Source organism: Ambystoma mexicanum, chromosome 10 (assembly GCF_040938575.1).
Source record: "Ambystoma mexicanum isolate Mex_15411 chromosome 10, UKY_AmexF1_1, whole genome shotgun sequence".
NCBI classification, from domain to species: Eukaryota; Metazoa; Chordata; class Amphibia; order Caudata; family Ambystomatidae; genus Ambystoma; species Ambystoma mexicanum.
In genome coordinates this window covers 855,706,492-855,728,954 of record NC_090932.1, presented here as the reverse complement: position 1 = coordinate 855,728,954, position 22,463 = coordinate 855,706,492, and the positions used below count along the sequence as shown (strand labels likewise).

The 22,463-nt window shown below is 45.2% G+C and overlaps 1 protein-coding gene across 8 annotated transcripts in view; it reads left to right on the top strand.

Annotated features, from left to right (window-relative positions):
- The window catches only part of LRRC34 (leucine rich repeat containing 34), a 397,826-nt gene that overhangs the window by 176,027 nt on the left and 199,336 nt on the right, over positions 1–22,463 (top strand). For all 8 annotated transcript variants that reach the window (XM_069618532.1, XM_069618536.1, XM_069618535.1 and 5 more), the window contains one exon: positions 20,339–20,403. In XM_069618532.1, the coding sequence (XP_069474633.1) occupies positions 20,339–20,403 (65 nt within the window). The remainder of the gene's footprint in view (positions 1–20,338; positions 20,404–22,463) is intronic.

The following is a 22,463-nucleotide window of genomic DNA, read 5'->3' as shown; positions in this document are numbered from 1 at the left end:
TCTAATGAAACGGATATATATTCTTTGTGAAACATAATGCTTTCCCAGGTTAAGGGTTGATTAACCTGTCTCTGTGCATATATGTTTGGTGGCCATTTTGATTAGTTTAGCTTAGAAAAGAAGATCATGCTTTGGCCTGAATTTCATTTAAGACCATTGTTGAATTTTAGAAACAGAGCCTATTGTCTTAGCTGAACACAGGTGCTCTGCATCCATTGATCATGGTGTGTAAATAGAGAGCTGGAGATTCTTGCTTTACAAATAGCTGGCTAATTGAGTGCTTGGCATGAACATATTGTTTTGAGTAAATGTGAGAAATGGGTCTAATGTTAACCACTGTTTTTGTAACAGAAATCAAACAATAGGTTATTCTGTTAACAGACAACATTATTTCTGTTGTGATTTATAATGTTCAATTTCCTCGAGTAAGGACACCACCATAGCAAGGGCCTTGCCGCCATATAAACACTATTTGAATCAAAATGTTTACATTTCCATTAAATCTTACAGCTCCCACGTCCTGATTTTTGTGACATTCCGCAGTGGAAATGACAAAGGGACACAGAGCGTTTTCAAGTCCTGGGGAAAAGTCCTCTGTAAAATATGCTTCACCAGATAATATCTGTGGAATTCATTTTCTTCTTGTTCATATATTCTCCAAAATGTTCTTTGGGGTTTTTCTTGAATTGTAGATTTTTCCTTTAGTTCTTCTCACTCATTTCTTTGGGGGTGGGGTCTTCCAAGCATACTCTCCACTCCCAGGATTCTATCACCAGGCTTAAAGAATTTTGAGGTTAATCTTTTACTGTGAGAGAGTGTTAGAAATGTTGGATACAGTGCGAACACAGGGAACTGGCAGTTGGCCACTGCTGAACATGTTCATACAGTGGGGTGTCCCCTTGTGTGATGAAGTTTGGTTGTGGTGTGGAATACAATTTGATTTGGAGCTGCAGTCCTTTCCAAAGAATAGAGTGGTAACTAAATTGGCCTTCTGCAGGAGAAGTTTTCCAGCTTGTGGTTAAGAGTGAGAAGTTCAAACAAAGACTATCAAAGTGAAGCAGATAGTTTGTATTTCTTTCAATGTGCTTGTTTGTTCACTAATATGAGATCTACGAGGTCTTTTTTACTGAACTGATTTCTTTTTGGTAACTCCTGATGTTGATAAGTGACTGCAAACCTGGCAATTGCTTGACCTGTCTGTGGAGGAGGCTGAGAGAGACCGACTTAGATCAAAATGTCACTTGGGTAGTGCTGAGATACAAGGCGGTTGTGTATTTCCATTTGGACAGGAAGTAGCCTCAGCAGAACAATGTCAGCCATCCAGTCATCAACCCATAGAAAATGAAATGGTTCTTTTTGGGGGTAATTACATACTTGTGTGCTTTTAATGCTATTTATCAAGGTGCCACATATTATTACATCAATATTTTAAATAAATTAAGATGCATGATGCTTCTCGTTTAAGATTTTTTGTGATTGTGATTGGAAACATGTTATTTCATGCTTTTACAAAAAGAGATTTTGCAAATGGAATTCATTTTCTTGTAAAGCAAACGGGTCTATTTCGTTTTGTAGCCAAACATGTCACTAGAGATATGGTTAAAAACAGATGGATATTTTCTATAAAGAATACTGTTAATTATCTTGTAGCTCCATTCTATTTTAAGGGTGTATGGCCTGATCTTTCTTCTAAGCATCTTGCAAATCCCTCATTGCAAAGGTTGGCTTTGGCATTTAATCACATCATAGTTTAGGTAACACAACAGTATTTTAGTGAACATTGTAAGGGTGATATAGATCATTTTATTACATTGGAATATGTATTGGTACTATATTATATTGAACGCATACAATCAGGTTTAATGATTCATGTATTGTTCCAGCTATCTGAGTATTCTTTCTAAATTGTTGGGTATTATTGTTTTACAGCGACTTTCTTGTATGGTGGCCATGAAGAGAGATATAGTAAACAGAGTGCTTTAATTTGTTAATTATGGGCACTTTGCTCCAATTCACTTCCTGCATTAAATATTTGGGAAATACATTATTCCAATTTGGGAATTAGGAGGTTGTAACACAGCCACCACCAGTGCCCCAAAATATATGAACATGTTCATCCCATCAAATACAATAGCTCATCAATGGATCTGAAGTAGATATTGTGAAATTTACTATAATTTGCTTAGTGAACCCATTCTGTGTAATACTTTGGGGGAATTTACTAACATTAATTTACTTTAAATTAATTAATCAGTTATTATGTGTTATCATTTGGAGAAATGTACTACCATGGTGGTGGGGGATTGCAATAGTGTTTGCCTAGGTGATTGTGGGAGAAAGGTCACCAAGGATTAAACCGCACTGCTTACCATGTGAAACAATTAACCATAGGATCTAATTGGGAAACATTTTTTAAATGATGGAATATGTTTCGCCTAAACGGCAATGTCTTGGGTGATAAAGATGGAGGGTCTAGAGGGAATTGTCAATCTTGTATTGACTATGTTTTTACGTCAGAATTAATGATCTAGACATTTTTTTAGGGATTTGGATCACTTTAAAAAAGAAGGCTTGCTTCAAGGTGTTAGTGTTTCAAATGGAGGCAATTGCCTCATTTGGCATCCCAAAAAGAATGAGCATTGTAATATATGTATTTTACATTAATTTGATCTTTCCCCATTAGATTGGAGACATACTACTCTTTCGCTGCACACTTTTCCTAACTTTTTATGTGATATAATGGATACCAACGGCCTGAAATTCTATAAGCTATCTTCAAGAGATCGTAAATTTGACCTTCCAATTCCAGCTAAAAAGAGAGATGAAGGCCAATTTACGCAACACACTAAAAATAACCATTCCTAGTGAAGAAAAATTAATACAATGTAGTAAAATTAGGAAAACCTACAAAAATAAGTAAAAAAAACACATGAAACCCATCTATTACAAGAGGATGGCGAAAGAATGTTGGCATGTATTGAAATTGATATTTTATTTCTATCGCGCTCGTACACAAGTGTTTTAGAACGCGACAAGGCAAGGGAGGGGAACAGGGGAGAACAAAACAGCGATCTTACTAGGCCCAGTGACATTGAGAACGCGCAAGTGCATGGGAGAGGGGGAGGGGAAAAGTGCATGGCAGGGGGGAGAAGTGGAAAGTGCGAAGCAGAGGAGAAACAGATAAATAATAATAAATAAATAATAAAGGCAACAAGTGTATTCATCAGAAATCTGATATACACTATTGGAAAATAGTAAATATTGTGGGACCACTTCAACGTGATACCGAACAAAATCTAATATGTGAAGCCACTTGGGTGGATTACTATGCTAATTTGTATTACGCGCCTCTCACACATGTGAGGATCTGTTCAGATTCTGATTGGTGGGCCATGCCTTTTGATTTAGATGATATACTCAATTGTATAAAGAAGAGAGGGGGAGTGGCCAGCAGGACGACAATACGACGTGAGCTCCTTCTGCTCCTGTGGCCTCAACTAATATCCTGCTTTGTATCGCCTGTCATTTGTATCCTGGGTAAACCTTAAAAACACCAACGGGTAGCTAACATCCTTGGGCATCAGCAGACGGAAAATTGAAGAAAACCTTCCCCGTTGGCTCGAATTTGCGGCGTGTGGGAGCTGACGTGGTGCTTGTGATCGCGCACCCAAGATGGCCGCAAGCTGTGGCTGACACAGTGCGGAGCACACACTGTGGATATGTTTGTAGGCGGATACTGGCTGTCGGGAGCCCCGAATTCAGCCATGGTGGGCTTGGAGCAACACGGTGTACAGGGAGAGGTCATCCCGAGTGCTCCTGTGGCGCATCCTGACTCCCGCTGCCGAGCACCCACAGGAAAACTGCAGTAACGGAGACATACGGCTGATGTACCCAAAGAGCCCGAAGACACTCTTGACCAAGGAGTGCTGCCCACGGGGCCTTGACCAGGGAGTGCTGCCCATGGGGCTGGGCAAGAGCGGCGTTTGAATGTACCCGAAAACAGGTCAACACGCCAGAGAGGCCACGGCAAGTGGAAGACAAGACTGGAGACCTACTCAAAACGGGAGCCATGATACGCGTGCACCCAGACGCTGCCCCACTGGTCACCCCGCCGTGGGGCGGGAAGGTGAGGAGTGCCCTGATCGATGTGTACAGTGGCCGACCGCCTAGCTGCCCGGCATAGATCACAGTGACAGGAGGAAACTGAGTGTGTTCGGTGGTGTCCACTGCCAGAGCTGTCAGACCCCGGGCGGAGCACTAACGTACCCATCAGCAGAAAAGCACCACAGGGTAGGAGACAACAAACCGATGTGTGCACACCGCTGACCGTGGATATTAACACCATGGGAGCCCAAAAGAGCCACGGCACGACAACAGACAGTGCCACTCGCCATCAGCGCCCCTGCATTTGGCCTACTGTCTCACCCCACGCAACAACTGGTGGGACAGCAGCAACAACTGAGACGTGGGAGTGCGACGCCTTGCGTCCCTGGAGGCACTACTCTACATACACTGCGGCTCCCGAAGCCAGGGTTGTGGGTATCGCTGTGTGCCGTACATAAGGCAGACACCTAACAGCTCCCCCAACATTGTTCCAGGCTCACCCACCCCAGTATTGGGTGGAGTAATACTACACGAACAATCATGGGCTGGGATGGGCTTTGGAAGGGGATAATGAACCTCAGCAGAGCCGTCCGTCCGTAGTAACGGGGGGACATTGAGAAGGACCTGCGTGGAAAAACACATTGAGGCGCGTGCTCCACCAGCATGCACTGCAGTGCTATATCTCCAATGGACAAACACGAAAGGCTGGACATGTCCTGAAAGACGAGGTGTACCTCACAACCAAACCCCCCACTGACACGGACCTCAGCCCACGTGGCTCACAGCACGGACACATCAGGACCCTCTGCTCAGCCCACACCGGCCGACGCTGTGGACCACAGAGGAAGGAAGATACTGGGAGAATCCAGCCGGCTCCAACACCATAGTGGACTGACTCCCAACTGTGCAATATTATAGTCCCAGGCAATACAGGCAAAGAAGGAGGCGGCAATCAGCTATAGTACATAGGCTACAGCCCGCAAGCAACATCAACAGGGTGGCCCAAGGAGTCCATATTGCAACAACGATTAGCGAACAGAACTAGCCGCCCTCGGTGCGCGGTCACGACCCTACGCTTGACTTACAGAGCAGCCAGAGCCAGGTACCTGTGCAAGGCCGTTCCTATCGTAGTGTTCCACATCACCAGCCTGCGACAGAGAGCGAGCCTATACAATTGAGCTCAGGCGAATGGAACTTGACCGGACCGCCAAAACACTGCCACCGACCATAATACAGCAGGAAAGCTGCAGGTCACGGGTGATCTAACTATAATAGCCTGAGAAACACTAGGTCACCGGATGCCTCTGTGCTGATCACTTCCTGGAGGCACCATAGAAAAGGACTCACCACCTAGCACAATACTGAGAAACCTCCCGAGGACCAGGAGACTACAGGACCAGAGGCGTCGCACACCAAGCAAGGCTAAGGCACTTAAATCCTCAGCCGATCACACCGGAAGAGAGCACCCACACTTGCTGCAATCGATCACTCTGGCCTAGAGGGTGTGAGAAACTAGCAACAACCATGGGAAAGGACAAAACGAGAAAACAATCCACGCAAAACAGAATCGACCAATACACAACATCCTCAATGCAGACTCATGATCCCCAAGGCCTGTCTCCCACAGTGGCAGAAACGGAGCACACGCTATCCCTAAAAGACGTCATGGCTGCAATAGCGGACTCCCGCTCTTCTATGGAACAAAAACTGGATGGGATAAGCATGGACGTATCGCTCCTCCACCATGACCTGCAGAAGCTGACTGCACGTACAGGAGAAGCTGAACAGCGCCTATCCGACGCTGAGGACGGAATACACAATCTGCAACAATAACTATGCAATGTCTCGACCAGACTGAAGACGATGGAAGAAAGGGTTGAGGAGGGCGAGCGGAGATCGAGACGCAATAATGTGCGTATACTTACCGAAAAAGACAGAGGGCCCTAGCATGGAGCTCTTTCTGGAGCAATGGCTCTCGGACCTATTTGAACCAGATTCCTTCTCGACATTTTTCTCAATAGAAAGAGCACATTGCATGCCATCGGGCAGACCGGTACCCAGTGCCCCACCGCGGACCGTAATAGCTAAACTCCTGAACTACAGGGACTGCGATGCGCTGCTCCAACGAGCACGCGCCAAGGGCACAATCGCCTTCAATGGCTCCAGGATAGCCTTTTTCCCTGACTACACGAGGGGGGGGTGCAGAAGGGCAGTCAATCATTTGACCAGCTCAAAAAACAGCTACAAACGTTGGATGTTAAATATGAACTGCTCTTCCCTGCCCAGCTCAAGATATATTATAAAGGCACTACGGTCTTCTTCAACGATCCCAAGGAGGCTTGGCGCTGGGCTCAGCAACATATAGACGGGGACTGGTCGACATCTCGAGGCAACAGGAATCGCAGAGCCCCTGCAGATCGACAGCCGCCACCGCCGCAAGCACCGGCACAGGACCGGCCAAGGCACATTGGGGACTGATCGCCAGTACAGGCACCAATAGGACCTTTTACCCACGGAAGTAAGTGACAAGATGTAGAGTTTCATGAACCGCTTGGCGACCCAACAAATTGTCCTGTTCTAAACATGTTATCACAGAGCGGCCACAGGAAAGCGACTCCCTCCGCCCCCTCACCGAAGAAAAGCGCTACTCCCAAGACTGCCCGGCCCGGGGCAGAGGGGGTTTAATTCGTACACCTGCCTGGTAGGGCTTTCCTACATGCAGTAAGTTTGGGGTATTGACTCTTGAAGTTTCAAATCTATGTTGACGTTCTAGTTCGCAGTGTCAACAATGTTTGGGCGACAGGTACTTCGTGTTGGGGTGGAGTATAGGGAGGGGGTGGGGGAAGTTGGCGTTATGTTTTGTTGTTTCTCAGCTACCATTTACCTACAAGGCTAATCCATCACATTACTTGCTAGATGCTGTCTCATACCGCCTCCTACCTGCAACACATCCCAGCTGCGACCAATAGCTGCACACTATCCTTGTTCTTAGACCAAATGGAGTCTGCAAACCCAGCACTATATACTATGAATGACACCCACACAACCCCGATCAACGCCTGCTGAGCGTCCCAGATCCCTCAAATTAATCACATGGAACGTAAACTGGATGGGCTCTGGGATCAAGCGGTGTCTCGTTACGCAATTCTTGAATAGGCATTCCCCTGATGTTGCCCTGATAACTGAGACTCACTTAGCAGGGACCAATTGCACCCTCTTTCGTAGAACCAACTATCGCTCCGCATTACATGCATGATACACAATGGGATCCAGAGGGACTCTGATCCTGGTACATAAACGTGTTCCATTCGTGCCACTGACAGTGGAACAAGATCCTAGGGGTCGCTATGTGGTGGTCCTTGGTACACTTTCGGAGGAAATACTAGCCATCGCTTCGGTTTATTCTCCGCCGGGGCTGGTGGAGGAACACCTAGACAACCGGACTACCCTTATGGCAAAGCATCAACCTGATATGTGGATTTGGGGGGGGGCGATTTCAACGACGTCAAGTGTAACACTATGGATCGCACCCACATCAGACACCGTAACCCGAATATCCCTACGAAACTAGCTAAGTTTGTGTCAGCCCTGGGCCTCCGGGATGTATGGAGAGACCTCTACCCTGGAACTAAAGGTTAAACATTTCATTCCGGAGCCCATGGCTCCCTGTCCAGACTGGACTATCTCTTCCTCCCAGGCACCGATATGCACAGGGTGATGGCCGCGAAGTTGCTTCCCCCAAGGTATCTCGGATCACTCGCCGCTAATGCTGGTGTTATGCGTGCAAAGTATAACTCCTCCTAAGACGTGGAGATTAAATGGCCATCACCTGGGCTTCCCTGAATTTATCGATCGTCTCACTGAGGCAACCAATGAATACTTAGAAATAAACAATACTGCGGTCGATAGCCCTGTGACGATATGGGAGGCCTACAAAACGGTGCTAAGGGGAGAGATAATCTCCTGGACGGCGAACAAAAAAAAAGAGCAGCTCCAGAAAACATCAGAGGCTGAAGTGGAGATGGGCAAATGGGAAGCCAGATACATTCTTGACCCGAGCCCTCAGATCCATAGGTCCCTTAGGAGCGCTACCAAGCGACTCCAGAACATTGGGTTAGATAACGCTAAACACGCCCACTGGGAATCCAGGGCAAGGATCTATGAATATGGGGACAGAGCCGGCAAAATGCTGGCCTGACTTGAGAGAAGGGACGAGGGTCAACGCCATGTGAGGGAAATTATAACCCCACAGAACGAGAAGTGCCAGTCAGATCGTGAAATGGTGGAGGCGTTTGCTGCCTTTTTATACTGCTTTGTATCATACCCCGACATCCCCACTGAACCCCTCCCTCCTAGACGATATCACATTACCATCTGGACTCTGCTCTTACTGAATCAGAGATTGCCGAGGCCATAGCACAATTACAGTCTGGGAAAACACTGGGCCCTAACGGATTCCTGTTCGAAACCTGGAAAAAACTGGGTGGGGAAAGAATGGCATCCCCTCTCCACAAAATGTTCCTCCGGGCCTGAGAGCAAGGCACCCTTCTGCCGGATTTATGTAAGGCCACAATTGTTGTTATTCCCAAACCAGGCAAACCCCCTGAACAATGCGCCTCTCACAGGGCTATATCGTTGATTAACAGCGAAGCCAAGATCCTTGCCAAACTCCTAGCTAATTGGCTACAATCGGTCATTCCTTCCCTGGTCCCCCGGACCAATGTGGCTTTATGCCACACAAGTCAACACGAATGAACATACGTCACCTCCACATGTTAGTGGAGCGGGCTCCCATCATAGACACGCCCCTTGCACTAGTAGCAATCGATTTCGAGAAGGCATTTGATTCGGTCCGGTGGTACAGCCTTTGGGAAACTATGTGACAAATGGGATTTGGGGGCGCTTTTCTGGGCTGGGTGCAATTACTCTATACGAATCCTCAGACAGAGGTATAAGTGAACGGGTGGCCCTCCGAGCCCTTGCCCCTCGGTAAAGGAACAAGGCAGGGATGCCCCCTTGCTCCCCTCTTCTTTGCTCTAGCGATTGAGACACTCTCTTTGTGGCTTAGTCAGAGCGAGGCTTGGACAGGATTTAACTGGCCAGAGGGACATGAGGATAGAGTGTCTTTGTATGCCGACGATCTCTTGGTGTATTTGGGTGATCCAATCCGGACCTGCCCCATAGTGATGCTCATTCGTTTTGGTGAGTTCAGTGGGCTGAGAATCAATTGGGGAAAATATATCCTTTTTCCGGTAAAGGGTGGAGCGCAAGCTATCCCCCAAAACTGCCCATATAAAATCATACAACATGGCATCCGATACTTGGGGATTTGGGTATCTGGGGATCTAACATCCTACGCAACTCATAATCTTCAGCCAATTATGGACCGATTTGCTAACTATGTTCGTCACTGGAAGCTCCGTCCCCTAACACTTATGGGTAGGGCTGCCCTGTTTAAGATGATGACCCTACCAAGATTCCCATACGTCTTACAAAATGCCCTGCTCAGGATCCCAGACCCCGAATTTGACCGACTTGAAACTCTCCTTAGAGAGCTCATATGGGGAGGGGGACAGCCCCGCATCGCATTAGCTACTCTGCAAAGATCGATTTGGGAGGGAGGTATAGGAGTACCCCAACTACAGACCTACTATTGGGCATCTCAGCTGGCGGTGGTCAATGACCTGCTCCACGAGGATCGGGAACTACCACATATAAGGGCCGAGCTTGCCACCATTCAGGATACAGACCCACTACACCTGCTTTATCAGCCCCTTAATAGACCCCTGTTACAGACGACCGCAGCACAAGTTGCTGCAGTTTGCAGGCAGGCACACGATTTTTGTAGGGTGGAAGAACAAAATAAACACTGTGCAACCCCTGTGGCATAATAATAACCTGGTCGAAATGGGAAAACTCAGACCGTGGCCTCAATGGGAAGAGGCTGCGATCCCGAAAATCGGGATATCCTGGTAGATGGAAAATGGCCTCCTTTGATGCCCTATGACTGAAATTCCAAATCCCGGCAACTGAACAATACCACTAAATAAAACGAACTCATGCCTTTAGGGCACACATCCCGGCACACTCCACTGTACCTGAGAGCACACCCATAGAACGTAATATTTTCCCAGCATATATTCCCACTAAATGCACCTCCATCCTGTATAACGCCATGTCCTCTTTGCCACTCCTGATCTCTCTAATCTTAAAACCAAATGGTAGAAGGATGTGGGCACCATAGATCCAGAGGACTGGATACAGGTGATAATGCATCCTCAGGAGATTGCTATCTCTTCTAGACTCAGCCTGGTGCAATTAAAAATCCTGCATCGAATATATTTTCCTAGAACGGTGTTGTACGGTTGGAAACAGGCCCCAAACCCGAATTGCCTCTGATGTGGTGAGGAGGAGGGATCCTTTATACACATCCTCTGGGAATGCCCCCGGATCCAGGGCTTCTGGAATGGGTGCTGCAATGAACTAACTAGGGTTCTGGCCCGCAGTATACTGCTAAACCCGAAAGTTCTGATACTGGGAACACCCGATAAAAACGTTGCTACTAAATGGGAATGGTTGTTCTTATCCACGGCAGTGAGGCTGATGAAGCGGAACATTGCGCAAAAATCGGGCGCCCCAGACTCTCCGACATTGGATCAATGGTCAGCCGATATGGACACATGTGCAATGGTGGAACACAGGATTTACAATGCAAGAGGCTGCCCCATCAAAGCCTCCAAAGTGTGGGGGAAATGGGAAGAGAGCGAGACTCATTAGCTCCTAACATACAAGGGGAAGCACTCACGCAACATACGGATGTGTTCACACGTAGGATCTTTGTGATTGTATTCATGATTAGGCCATATGTCTACTGTTTAAAAGATGTATGTGTTTACTTTGTATGGTTTGTGTTTGTTGCTTAAACCAATAAAAAATGTATTATAAAACAAAACATTTGTAAAGAAGAGTGGAAATTCCCATGCTCCTGGCCCAAATGGCATGTGTAATGGAATTCTTAAACAAAACCCAATGGTCTGGGACAATATTTCAAATATTTCTCTACGACAGTAGTTTAACACAAGGCATGATCCCTTGCTCTTGGTTATTTTCACACATGGTTCTGATTTGTAAGAAAGGAGACCAATTGGACTCAATTAACTATAGGCCTAAAGCACTTTTAGATGCCGATGTGAAGATTTTCTCAGCTCTGATTTTAAAGGAATTTGATCAGTGGGCCAACTTGCAAAGTATTTATAAAACTTTCCAAACGGGTTTCAGGAAAGGTAGAGGGACAAACCTAAATGGATATATTATCAACAGTATACAGAAATTAGATTGGGCAAAAAATGCACCTTCTGTATATATGGTGAGTATCGATTGGTCCATGGTGTCATATCCCACAGAAGGAGATGGTCATTGTGGCGCCGTTGGTCCCAATCACGGGTGGCGGCCATTGTTTCTCCCAAGATGGCGGCGTCATCCGATTGCAGTATTCCAGCCTTGCAAGGGATGCTTGCAACTATGGCTCCACCCCCTCAGCAAGGATCCGGTTATCTTGCGGCAGGCACAACGCTCGAGTGCGTTGCTACTCTCCCCAGTCAGCGCTTCGTAAGTTCGCCCCTAGGCTTATACTCTTACTTAATTTCTCATTGCACCTTGCTAATACCTTCCACTGTTTCTGTCTTTTAGAAGCTTTCTTGTCGTACTCCAAGGGCAGAGATTCCGCCTCCTAACCTCTGTTTTCGAGTGCCAGAACGGCTCGAAACAGATCCTTTTCATTTCACCTGTAACCGCTTCCAATCGCACCGGTCTGAACACTTCGCATACATTGATTCGATTCAGCCTCTTCACTCATTTCCCGACAGTGTAATTCAGAAGGCTTTTTTCTTTGCATCACAATCCGAATCGCTGTCAGGTACCCTTCTCTCCTTCTCATTTGTTCCTATGGCATTTCAGAAAGGTCAGCCTGTTCTAAATTCAGGTCTTTCATGTTTCCCTTACATATCATATTAGATTTCCGAAGTTACATCACGATATCCACGAGTTCTCACTCTCTGTGTCTCACAGAAGGAATTCGTACACATGCAATCCTGAGACATTATAGGGCACAATCTCCTTTATAAAGGGTAACTATTTGGCAACTGATATTCTGCTTCCACTCTGTCCTTCAGTGCAAACTTACCATTCTCTAATCTTTACTTTCGTTATTTTCTTTGGCACAGTTCCAGGTGACTGAATGCAAATACCACAGAGACTCGACCCAACCTGCTTAACAGAGAAGACGTCCAACAGCTGAGGCGGTCAGGGTTTTCTTCCCCAGAGGGTTTCCCTGGGGAGTTCATTCCTTCCCGGTGCAATCTATCACGGGATAGGAAGAGATTCCCCCGGGGGGGCTTCTCATATTCAACACATTCGAGCTACTGGATCAGGTCAGTGGGTGCATGTTTACAGGGAACCATTATTATTCCTGGAAATTTTAAATGCAAGAACAATACATTACAGTTAGCAACGCCCAAAGAATTATAATAAGGGATTTACCTTAGTTTCTTTTCTATATTTACATTCTGTTTCCAGGAATAATTATTTTTCCCCTTGCGCGCTCACTGAAATGGATCCGGCTCAACAACAGCAATTATTGGCGGCAGTTCAGTCGCTAACGGCCGAAGTCCAAGCACTTAAACAAGAGAATGCTGTATTACGGCAACACATGGGGAGGTCCCCTAGTTGTTCCGAACTTCCTCCTGGACCTTTACCAGGGGGACGTTTTGATGGAGACCCGCATAAGTTGAGAGAGTTTTTAGAATCTTGCACAGTGCAGTTTACGTTTAAGACTACATTTTTTCACACTGATAGGGATAAGGTGGGACACATGATTGCTCACCTTACCGGTCCCGCTCTAGCCTGGGCTACCCCTTTAGTTACTTCAAACAATCCAATTCTGGATTCATATCCTGCCTTTGTTAATAGTCTTAAGACCATGTTCGGGAGGCAGGAGGTCACAGTGTCAGCTCAAGAACAACTATTGGATTTTCGTCAGGGTTCTTTGGATCTCTTGGTCTATATTACTCGCTTCAAACAATTGGCAGCAGGAACGTCCTGGGCTGATGACGCCTTGATCACGCTTTTTAGGCGGGGTTTAAATGAAGAACTAAAGGATGAGGTCTCTAGAGTTCCTCGCCCGCCTAATTTGGCCGAATTAATATCGATGGTTATGCAGATGGACTACAGAATTTTGGAAAGACGTCAGGAAAAGAGACGGCAAAAGAATTTTCGGTCTCAGCCTGACAATTCAATTGTCTCCCCCAAGGAAAACTTCTCTGACGAACCAATGCAGATAGGTGCAGCTCGTGGTCCTTTATCCGCTGAGGAGCGACTTCGACGTCGCACCTTAGGGTTATGCATGTACTGTGGTTCCAAGGAGCATTCTTTACAAAATTGTCCGATCATTCTCTCTCGGAAGCAGGGAAACGCTCGAACCCGACCGTCAGGGGAGCCGCGGTTAGGGAATCAGTGAGCAGTTCCCCTTCTTCCTCCATTTCATCCCACATTACAGATGTCCCTGATACCCCTATGTTGGTTCTAAAGGTTACCTTTTCTTATGATTCCTTGGGTTTAATTGAGGTTCCAGCATTGGTGGATAGTGGGGCAGCAGGTAATTTCATTGACGATATTTGGGCGGCCAAATTTAGAATTCCTCGTTCTTCCAAATCTATTGCTATTCCCATTGAGTCAGTAGATGGGAGTCCGTTGGTCTCGGGTCCCATCAAGGAACAGACGGTTCCCTTACGGATGTCCGTTGCTACTCATAGGGAAGTCATCACATTAGACATTATCCGGACTGCCCATTATCCTGTGATATTGGGATTACCTTGGCTTGGGGTGCACAACCCCTACATTAATTGGTCAGCTGGAACATTTTTTCTGGGTTCTGTTCATTGTCAAGCCCATTGTTTTCATCGCGGTACTGGTGAACTACTTTCTGCCTCGTCTCACGGGGGTGAGGGATTGAGAACTACTGTGCTAAATCAGATTCAGGGGATTCCTGAGCCTTATCACTCTTTCCATAAGGTATTTTCCAATACTGAATATGCTGAACTGCCACCTCATCGTAGGGATGATTGTGCCATCGAATTACTTCCGGACCACCCTATCCCATTTGGTCGCTTGTATGTGCTATCCGCAAGAGAAAAGGAGGTTCTTAAGGAGTATCTTCACAAAAATGTGCACAATGGTCTCATTGCCGAATCCACCTCCCCTGCAGGGGCTTCCTTATTTTTTATTCCCAAAAAAGACTCTGCTGAACTTCGACCTTGTGTTGACTTTCGCGGATTGAACAGAATTACGGTCCCTGATCGTTATCCTATGCCCCTAATCGCGGACATCCTTGAAGCCATTAAGGGTGCCAGGATTTTCACCAAGTTGGACTTGCGGGGAGCCTACCATCTCATCCGCATCAAATCGGGGGATGAATGGAAGACGGCTTTTAGGACGCCATTTGGACATTATGAGTATCGCGTAATGCCATTTGGATTGTCTAATGCACCTGCAGTCTTCCAGCGCTTTATGGACCATCTTTTCTCTGACATTCTCCTACATTCAGTTATTGTATATCTTGATGATATTTTGTTTTTTTCTACTACACCCGCTGAACACATTGGTCATGTTACAGATGTGCTACAGCGCCTTCTAGACAATCATTTATTCTGTAAGCTGGACGAGTGTGAATTTCATCAAGACAGTGTGGCATATTTGGGATTCATTCTATCCGCTCAGGGGGTCTCTATGGATCCCCGGAAGGTTTCTGCTATCCGAGACTGGACTTCTCCAAATTGTGTTAAGGATATCCAGCGATTCCTGGGGTTTGCCAACTTTTATCGGCGATTTATTCCTAGATTTTCTGAGATCATTTTGCCATTAACGGCTCTCCTCAAGAAAGGGGTTCCGTTTCATTGGTCCGTGCAAGCAGAAGAAGCTTTCACCTCCCTAAAGGACTGTTTCATGACAGGGCCTATTCTGCTCTCTCCTGATCAAGGAAAGAGATTTATTGTAGAGTCGGATGCCTCCCACTTCGCCCTTGGAGCTATCCTTCAGGAAAATGAACAGGGGGTGGAGTGTCCCGTTGCGTATATGTCTAAGACCCTTTCTCCTTCGGAACTGAACTATACAGTCCTTGAGAAAGAGTTGCTTGCCATCAAACGGGCTTTTGAGGAATGGCGATATTTGCTGCTAGGAGCCCAATTTGCGGTTGAGGTTCGGACAGACCATCACAATCTTCGAGCCCTTCAGAATGCACAAACTCGGAATAGCAGACAAGCCCGTTGGGCTCATTTTTTTTCTCCGTATGAGATTGTGTTTACCTTCATTCCTGGCAAGAGTAATTTAAAGGCTGATGCTTTATCTAGGAAGGAATCTACTGAGTGGGCTCATTTCCGGGCCGAACCTTTATTTCCCAATGCTCGTTTTGTACATGTGATTTCTAGTTTTCTTCAGTCCGTAGCCAACGCTACGTTGGTTTTTCAACAGGAGAACCCTGACGTTTTTCGGGCACTGGGGCTCACTATCTCTCAGGGTTGTGGTTACCGGCATCGGAAACTGTTTTTGCCCTCGGCGGAACTCCAAAAGACTATTCTTACAATGTGTCACGACTCGCTTATGGCTGGTCATCGAGGAGTCCACAATACTACGGAGCTGGTCCGCCGTAACTTCTGGTGGCCTAATCTTGTGGAGGATGTGAAGCAATATGTGGCTGCCTGAACCGTCTGTTTACAATCAAAGGCACCTCGATGTTCCCCCTTGGGTCTGCTCACGAGAATGCCCGTGCCGGTTCGTCCATGGCAGATCATTTCCACGGACTTTGTAGTGGATCTTCCTAAGTCAGCGGGATGTACGACCATTATGGTCACTATTGACTACTTCACGAAGATGGCCCACTTCGTGGCTTTGCCTAAGGTACCTACCTCAGCGCAGATGGCAAGGATCTTTATTACGCATATTTTTTCTGTTCATGGCTTACCGGATACGATTGTTTCTGATAGGGGTCCCCAGTACACTTCTAGATATTGGCAGCAACTGTGCAGGATGCTTGGTGTTACCCGTGCTTTGAGCTCGGGATTTCATCCGCAAACAAATGGATAGACGGAACGATTGAATCAGACCCTTGAGGGTTATCTCAGGTGCTATGTTTCAGCGTCTCAGGACAATTGGACGGAGTTGTTGTCTTTGGCAGAATTTGCCTATAATAATGCACATCACGCATCACTGGGATCCAGTCCGTTTCACTGTTCCTATGGGTTCCATCCTACCTGCTTCCCTGTAGGGGTGTCGTCTGCATCTTCTTTTCCGGATGTCGTCTGTCTGCTGCAGGATATTCAACAGGGTCATCAGAAGGCTCTGACTTCTCTTCAGAACGCTCAGGAACGGATTAAGCGTTTTGCTGATCGCCGACGCTCTCCAGCTCCAGTTTTTGCATCCGGGGACAGGGTATGGTTGGCCTCTCGATTTCTTCCTCGGCACCTGGTGCCTTCCAAACGTTCTCCTAAGTACTTTGGTCCATTCCCTGTGCTTCAACGTTTGGGTGAGGCGGCCTATCGTCTACAACTTCCTCCTTCGTGGTCCAGGATTCACCCGGTTTTTCATGTTTCTCAACTTAAGCAGGATGTGGCGGATCGCTTTTCTCGTCATCTGGTTGTTCGTCCTCCTCCTGTTTCGACTCCTTCGGGGCCGGAGTTTGAGGTAGCCGGAATTTGCGATTCCCGTTACCACCGGGGCCGTCTTCAGTACTTGGTGGATTGGCGTGGATATTCGCCGGCTGAACGGTCCTGGGAACCGGCTTCTGCCGTTCATGCTCCGCAGCTGGTTCGCCGGTTTCATCGTTCTCATCCCGGCAAACCGGGTACGTCTGCTCTTTGGAGGGGGCATACTGTCATATCCCACAGAAGAAGATGGTCATTGTGGCGCCGTTGGTCCCAATCACGGGTGGCGGCCATTGTTTCTCCCAAGATGGCGGCGTCATCCGATTGCAGTATTCCAGCCTTGCAAGGGATGCTTGCAACTATGGCTCCACCCCCTCAGCAAGGATCCGGTTATCTTGCGGCAGGCACAACGCTCGAGTGCGTTGCTACTCTCCCCAGTCAGCGCTTCATAAGTTCACCCCTAGGCTTATACTCTTACTTAATTTCTCATTGCACCTTGCTAATACCTTCCACTGTTTCTGTCTTTTAGAAGCTTTCTTGTCGTACTCCAAGGGCAGAGATTCCGCCTCCTAACCTCTGTTTTCGAGTGCCAGAACGGCTCGAAACAGATCCTTTTCATTTCATCTGTAACCGCTTCCAATCGCACCGGTCTGAACACTTCGCATACATTGATTCGATTCAGCCTCTTCACTCATTTCCCGACAGTGTAATTCAGAAGGCTTTTTTCTTTGCATCACAATCCGAATCTGCTGTCAGGTACCCTTCTCTCCTTCTCATTTGTTCCTATGGCATTTCAGAAAGGTCAGCCTGTTCTAAATTCAGGTCTTTCATGTTTCCCTTACATATCATATTAGATTCCCGAAGTTACATCACGATATCCACGAGTTCTCACTCTGTGTCTCACAGAAGGAATTCGTACACATGCAATCCTGAGACATTATAGGGCACAATCTCCTTTATAAAGGGTAACTATTTGGCAACTGATATTCTGCTTCCACTCTGTCCTTCAGTGCAAACTTACCATTCTCTAATCTTTACTTTCGTTATTTTCTTTGTGGTATTTGCATTCAGTCACCTGGAACTGTGCCAGAGACTCGACCCAACCTGCTTAACAGAGAAGATGTCCAACAGCTGAGGCGGTCAGGGTTTTCTTCCCCAGAGGGTTTCCCTGGGGAGTTCATTCCTTCCCGGTGCAATCTATCACGGGATAGGAAGAGATTCCCCCGGGGGGGCTTCTCATATTCAACACATTCGAGCTACTGGATCAGGTCAGTGGGTGCATGTTTACAGGGAACCATTATTATTCCTGGAAATTTTAAATGCAAGAACAATACATTACACATGGCTTTTGATAAAGTAAATAGAAACCTATTATGGATGAAATTAAAATGATGGTGGTTATCATCCCACTTAACATCTTGTTTTATCGCCACACAGATTCTACTTTAAAAATGTGTTTAAATTACAAGGATACTTTACTAAGGAAATTAAAACATATGGCAGGGATGTTTTTTAGCCCCGCCTTTTTAATTTATACCTTGCTGACTTGGGTGAAACTTTAATTCTAAAGCTTTTATTTCCCCAAGGCTAGATAATCAGAAAATGGCCTGGATTACATTTTCAGATTAATCTTATTTGACTTTACAAAATAGGCCTCCAATGTCTGCTTAATGGAATCCAGGAGTACACCTTCAAGAATGTGTTAGTAATTATTTATAAAAAATGTAAAGTTATGCACTTGCAGAGAGGAAGGCTGAACCTGAAGTAGAGATGGTGGCTGGGTTTGCATAAGTTAGAAATGGCCAACAATCTAAAATATTTTGGCCTAATTGTTACAGCACAGCCGAATAAAGATCTCCTATTTACAACATTGAGAGAAAAAGCTTGGCATTAAGGGTCTCAATTGAAACGCTTTAACAGCAAATATGGGAATGTCTCACTCTTGCTGGCAATTCAAATATTTGAAAGTAAAGTTATCCCTACCCTCTAGTTTGGACTTGAATGTGAACATCTGCACCTTGATTTGGATTTTTCTTTTCTTGAGAGCCTGATTTGGCGGAAAGTACTTGCCTTGCCACAGGGGACCCCCAATCTGGATTATTCATTTCCAGCTGGGGATCACTTCGGTGAACATGAGATTAATGCTAAAACACCTCCTAAACTATGTAAAAAGCTAATGTTGCCACCCAAAAATTCCCTTTTTCAGATGTTTAGGGATAATTTGAAGCAGAGAAAGTTCTGGTATGTAGTTAAATATGTCAAATTACTTTTTGGAAAAGGTATATCATTTCAGGAAATCATTACCAACCTAGAAGCCCACACAAAAACATTAAGACAGGCTGATTGGTGTGAAATGTTTGATATCCAGCATTTTAAGATTTTCCCTATTATAAAAGACATCCATTAAAAGTCAGGAGAGGTGGCACCCTACTTGATGAAATTTCCGTCTCCCTATTTGAGGAAAGTATTAATGAAATGTAGGTTTAACTTATTAAAAACCAGGGAGAATATTTGTAGATGGGACGTTTAGATCCAACGCAAGCTACCTGTCACTTTTGCTCGGTCTCTTGTGAAAATATAAAACATCTTGTATTAGAGTGTGTAACCTTGCGACATCTACATCTAGGTTGATTTGAAGAATTTGTAGGAAATACAGCGTATGTTTTTAGAGATTCATTATAGGAGCATATTAATCAGCATACCTCATTATCACTGACTTATGCTTTGGTAAGATTTTTATACAGAATATATTTTATGGTAATAGTACAGTGAAAGGGTAAGAATATTAAGAATCTAAGAAGATTTGAAACCCAGCATAATGCACTTTAAATATATAAGGAAGCTTAATTAAGATGTAAGCACTTGTGTTTTGTCCTCTTTTTGATGCATGTTTCTATGAATACTTTTCTATTTTTCTTATTGTTGATAAACCGTGAGAAATGTGTAAGGTTTATTTGAAACCATGAGCACAAATACAAAAATGAAAAAAGATATTGTGAAACACAATAGTATGGAGTAATAGGGGAGACTATTAATGGACATCAGATGTGTAAGGCCATACTTATCCAATGACCCATCCATCCTGTTTCTATAATGCATGTTGTGCCACCCTGCAACAATTTCTAAAGAGTACTTTCAAATAACGCCAAAGATTTGTATTAATCCTTCAAATTACATCAGGACATATACGATATAGCCACCCCCGATGGTGACTGTAAACTGAAGAAAACATGTTTTCAATTCTCTCTGAAGGTGGGGATATTCTAAATGTAAAGATGCATACAAGATAACCATCAGGGAGATTTATGGTTATGCATAAGTAAGAAAATGGGAAAATAAAGAATATATTTCCTTTTCCAACTTGACTTAATCAAGTTTAAAACATTTTTTACTTGCAATTCACTGGAAAATCGACTAAAACAACCCAATTTAACCGATCTTGTGTTTTATTTAAAGTATGCAACATGTCCAAGCGTGTTTACAAGTAATCTGCTGCATGCTGGCATGTCACTTATGCATTTCATGCCATCTTTGTCTCCTAGGTCTGGATCTGCGGTTTAATACTTTAACTGATACTGGAGCGGAACACATTGGAAAACTACTTCAGGTATGTTTCTGCTATTAAGCTAAATTAAGTTCTTTTTAAAGTATGCTTCAAGTTATAAATCTACGATAGATAAATATTCATGACTGCATTATAGAGCCTGGTTGAATAAAATAACAAAAACACCTCTGGCAATCTGCCACTACCCAGCTAAAGGCTGTGGTGTGCACTCCTCCCAATTCCGGCAGTGACCAACGTGTTGTGGGAAAGTGGCAGATATCAGCTTGGAGGTAGAGCTATCAATATGCTGATGTTTTACAAGGCTACCAGATGAAACAGAACAATAATCTACCACCACAAGTGTACCATGACAGGCCATCCCTCCTCCAACTAGACCAGGGGAATTTCTGAGGCCCTCTCCCCTGCCTACCTTTGCATGCTGTCCAATTAAAATAGTTGATTATATGTTACACATATGTTATGTAGTATTATGTTTTATGAACCTTACAGATATCTAGGAAGGACAGCCTTGTATGTTTATGTAAGCAGAATTAATTTGATAGCATTGTACAACATATGTATTTACTATGGCCTTATACTTAAGACATAAACAACCTTAATGTCATCCTTCTACAAGAACAATGATCTTGGTAATCTTTATGCGTGAAAGGAATGAATAATTAAAGCCCAGGCCCCAGTGTTGGCGGTGGTGGCTTAGGCCATCTCATGCAGGTCTGGCCTTCAGCTAGGGAAGCCCAAGCACTGAAGAGGTATAGGTAGCATGGGACTCACACCCTCATTAGGCAACTGAATAAAGTCTAGTTTATAGTAACTGTGTTGTACAAGGAGCTCCAATCCACAAACACATAGGCCAATCATGGAAGGCACTATGCTTGCAGTGATCTATTTTGTCTGAGTAGAGTTTCTTTTCCAGATCAATTGAGGCCCCATGACCTTGTGCTTCCCAGGTGAAAGATGTGCCTCACTGCTAACATGTTGTCAATGCCCAGGAGTATATCCCATTGCCCTCTCTCTCTCTGGTTATGCATTTTATCTCAAATACCCTGCTACAAAAAATGTATGTGGTGAGAAACTTCCTCTACTAACCCCCTACTGTTAATGGCTATGGGTTCATATGTTTCCTCCCAGGGAGATCTGCTTTTGACAGATTCTGTGATCAGATTCTTTGGGATTCCAAAAATAGCCCAGGCATTTGAGGTACTATTTGAATCCTCTGTGCAATTCTAGAGAATGTGTGTGCATTTGTGAATATGACAGAACCCTTTAAAGGTGTTTTACTTTTACACTCAGAAGCACTCTGTACTATAGACGCCAGTGCTCCTGTTGGGCTGAAAAGGCTTATTTTTGCTTGGTCCTATCCTTGGTAGCGACCCCTTCTTAACTCTCATAATCCTCTAATACCAGCAGGTCCCACTGCTTTTGCCCCAACAAGGCCTGAATACATCTTTGGATAGACAACCTTTAAGACAGAAATTTGAACTACTGCATTGTGTCCAATTTCACCATCTCCTTAACCAAGAGGGATCTAAATAGCAGGCCTTAAGCATACAGAGTATGCTTACTAAGAGGCCAACTGTCCTAGTTGCCTCTCAGCAAGCATTACATCTGTGGTAAGTATTGTCCCTTTCCTTCTTTCCATGGATTCGGCATAGTTGATGCTGCCGAACATACATGTTGCTTTCAAATGGATTGTGTCCTCCCAAGTATTCCTCATCTTTTGATGGCTCCATATCCAGCCTTAGCTGCTTTGCACATTTTTTCCAGCAAGGGGCACTGCGCGTCGATGCCTGTCGACTCGATGACCCTCGATGGCCTCCGTCTCAATGTCAACGTCATCACTGGTATATAGCGTGCGCAGTGACCGTTGGCTTCAGTTCCGTTTTTCCACGAGAGCTCTGGCTTCAGAAGACCGGTGTGCTTCATTTTGTGAAAAATAATGGCATTGTCATCGGCATCATTGACTCCAAGTTGGGGGTGTAAAAAATCCACTCGTATAACATGGGAGTGTGGATCCTGCTTAACGATGACAGCGAACGCCCTGAAAGAGCCTGGAGGGAAGTTAGCTGCAGGTAGGTCACATAAATCCCCTTCAATGACTCCGT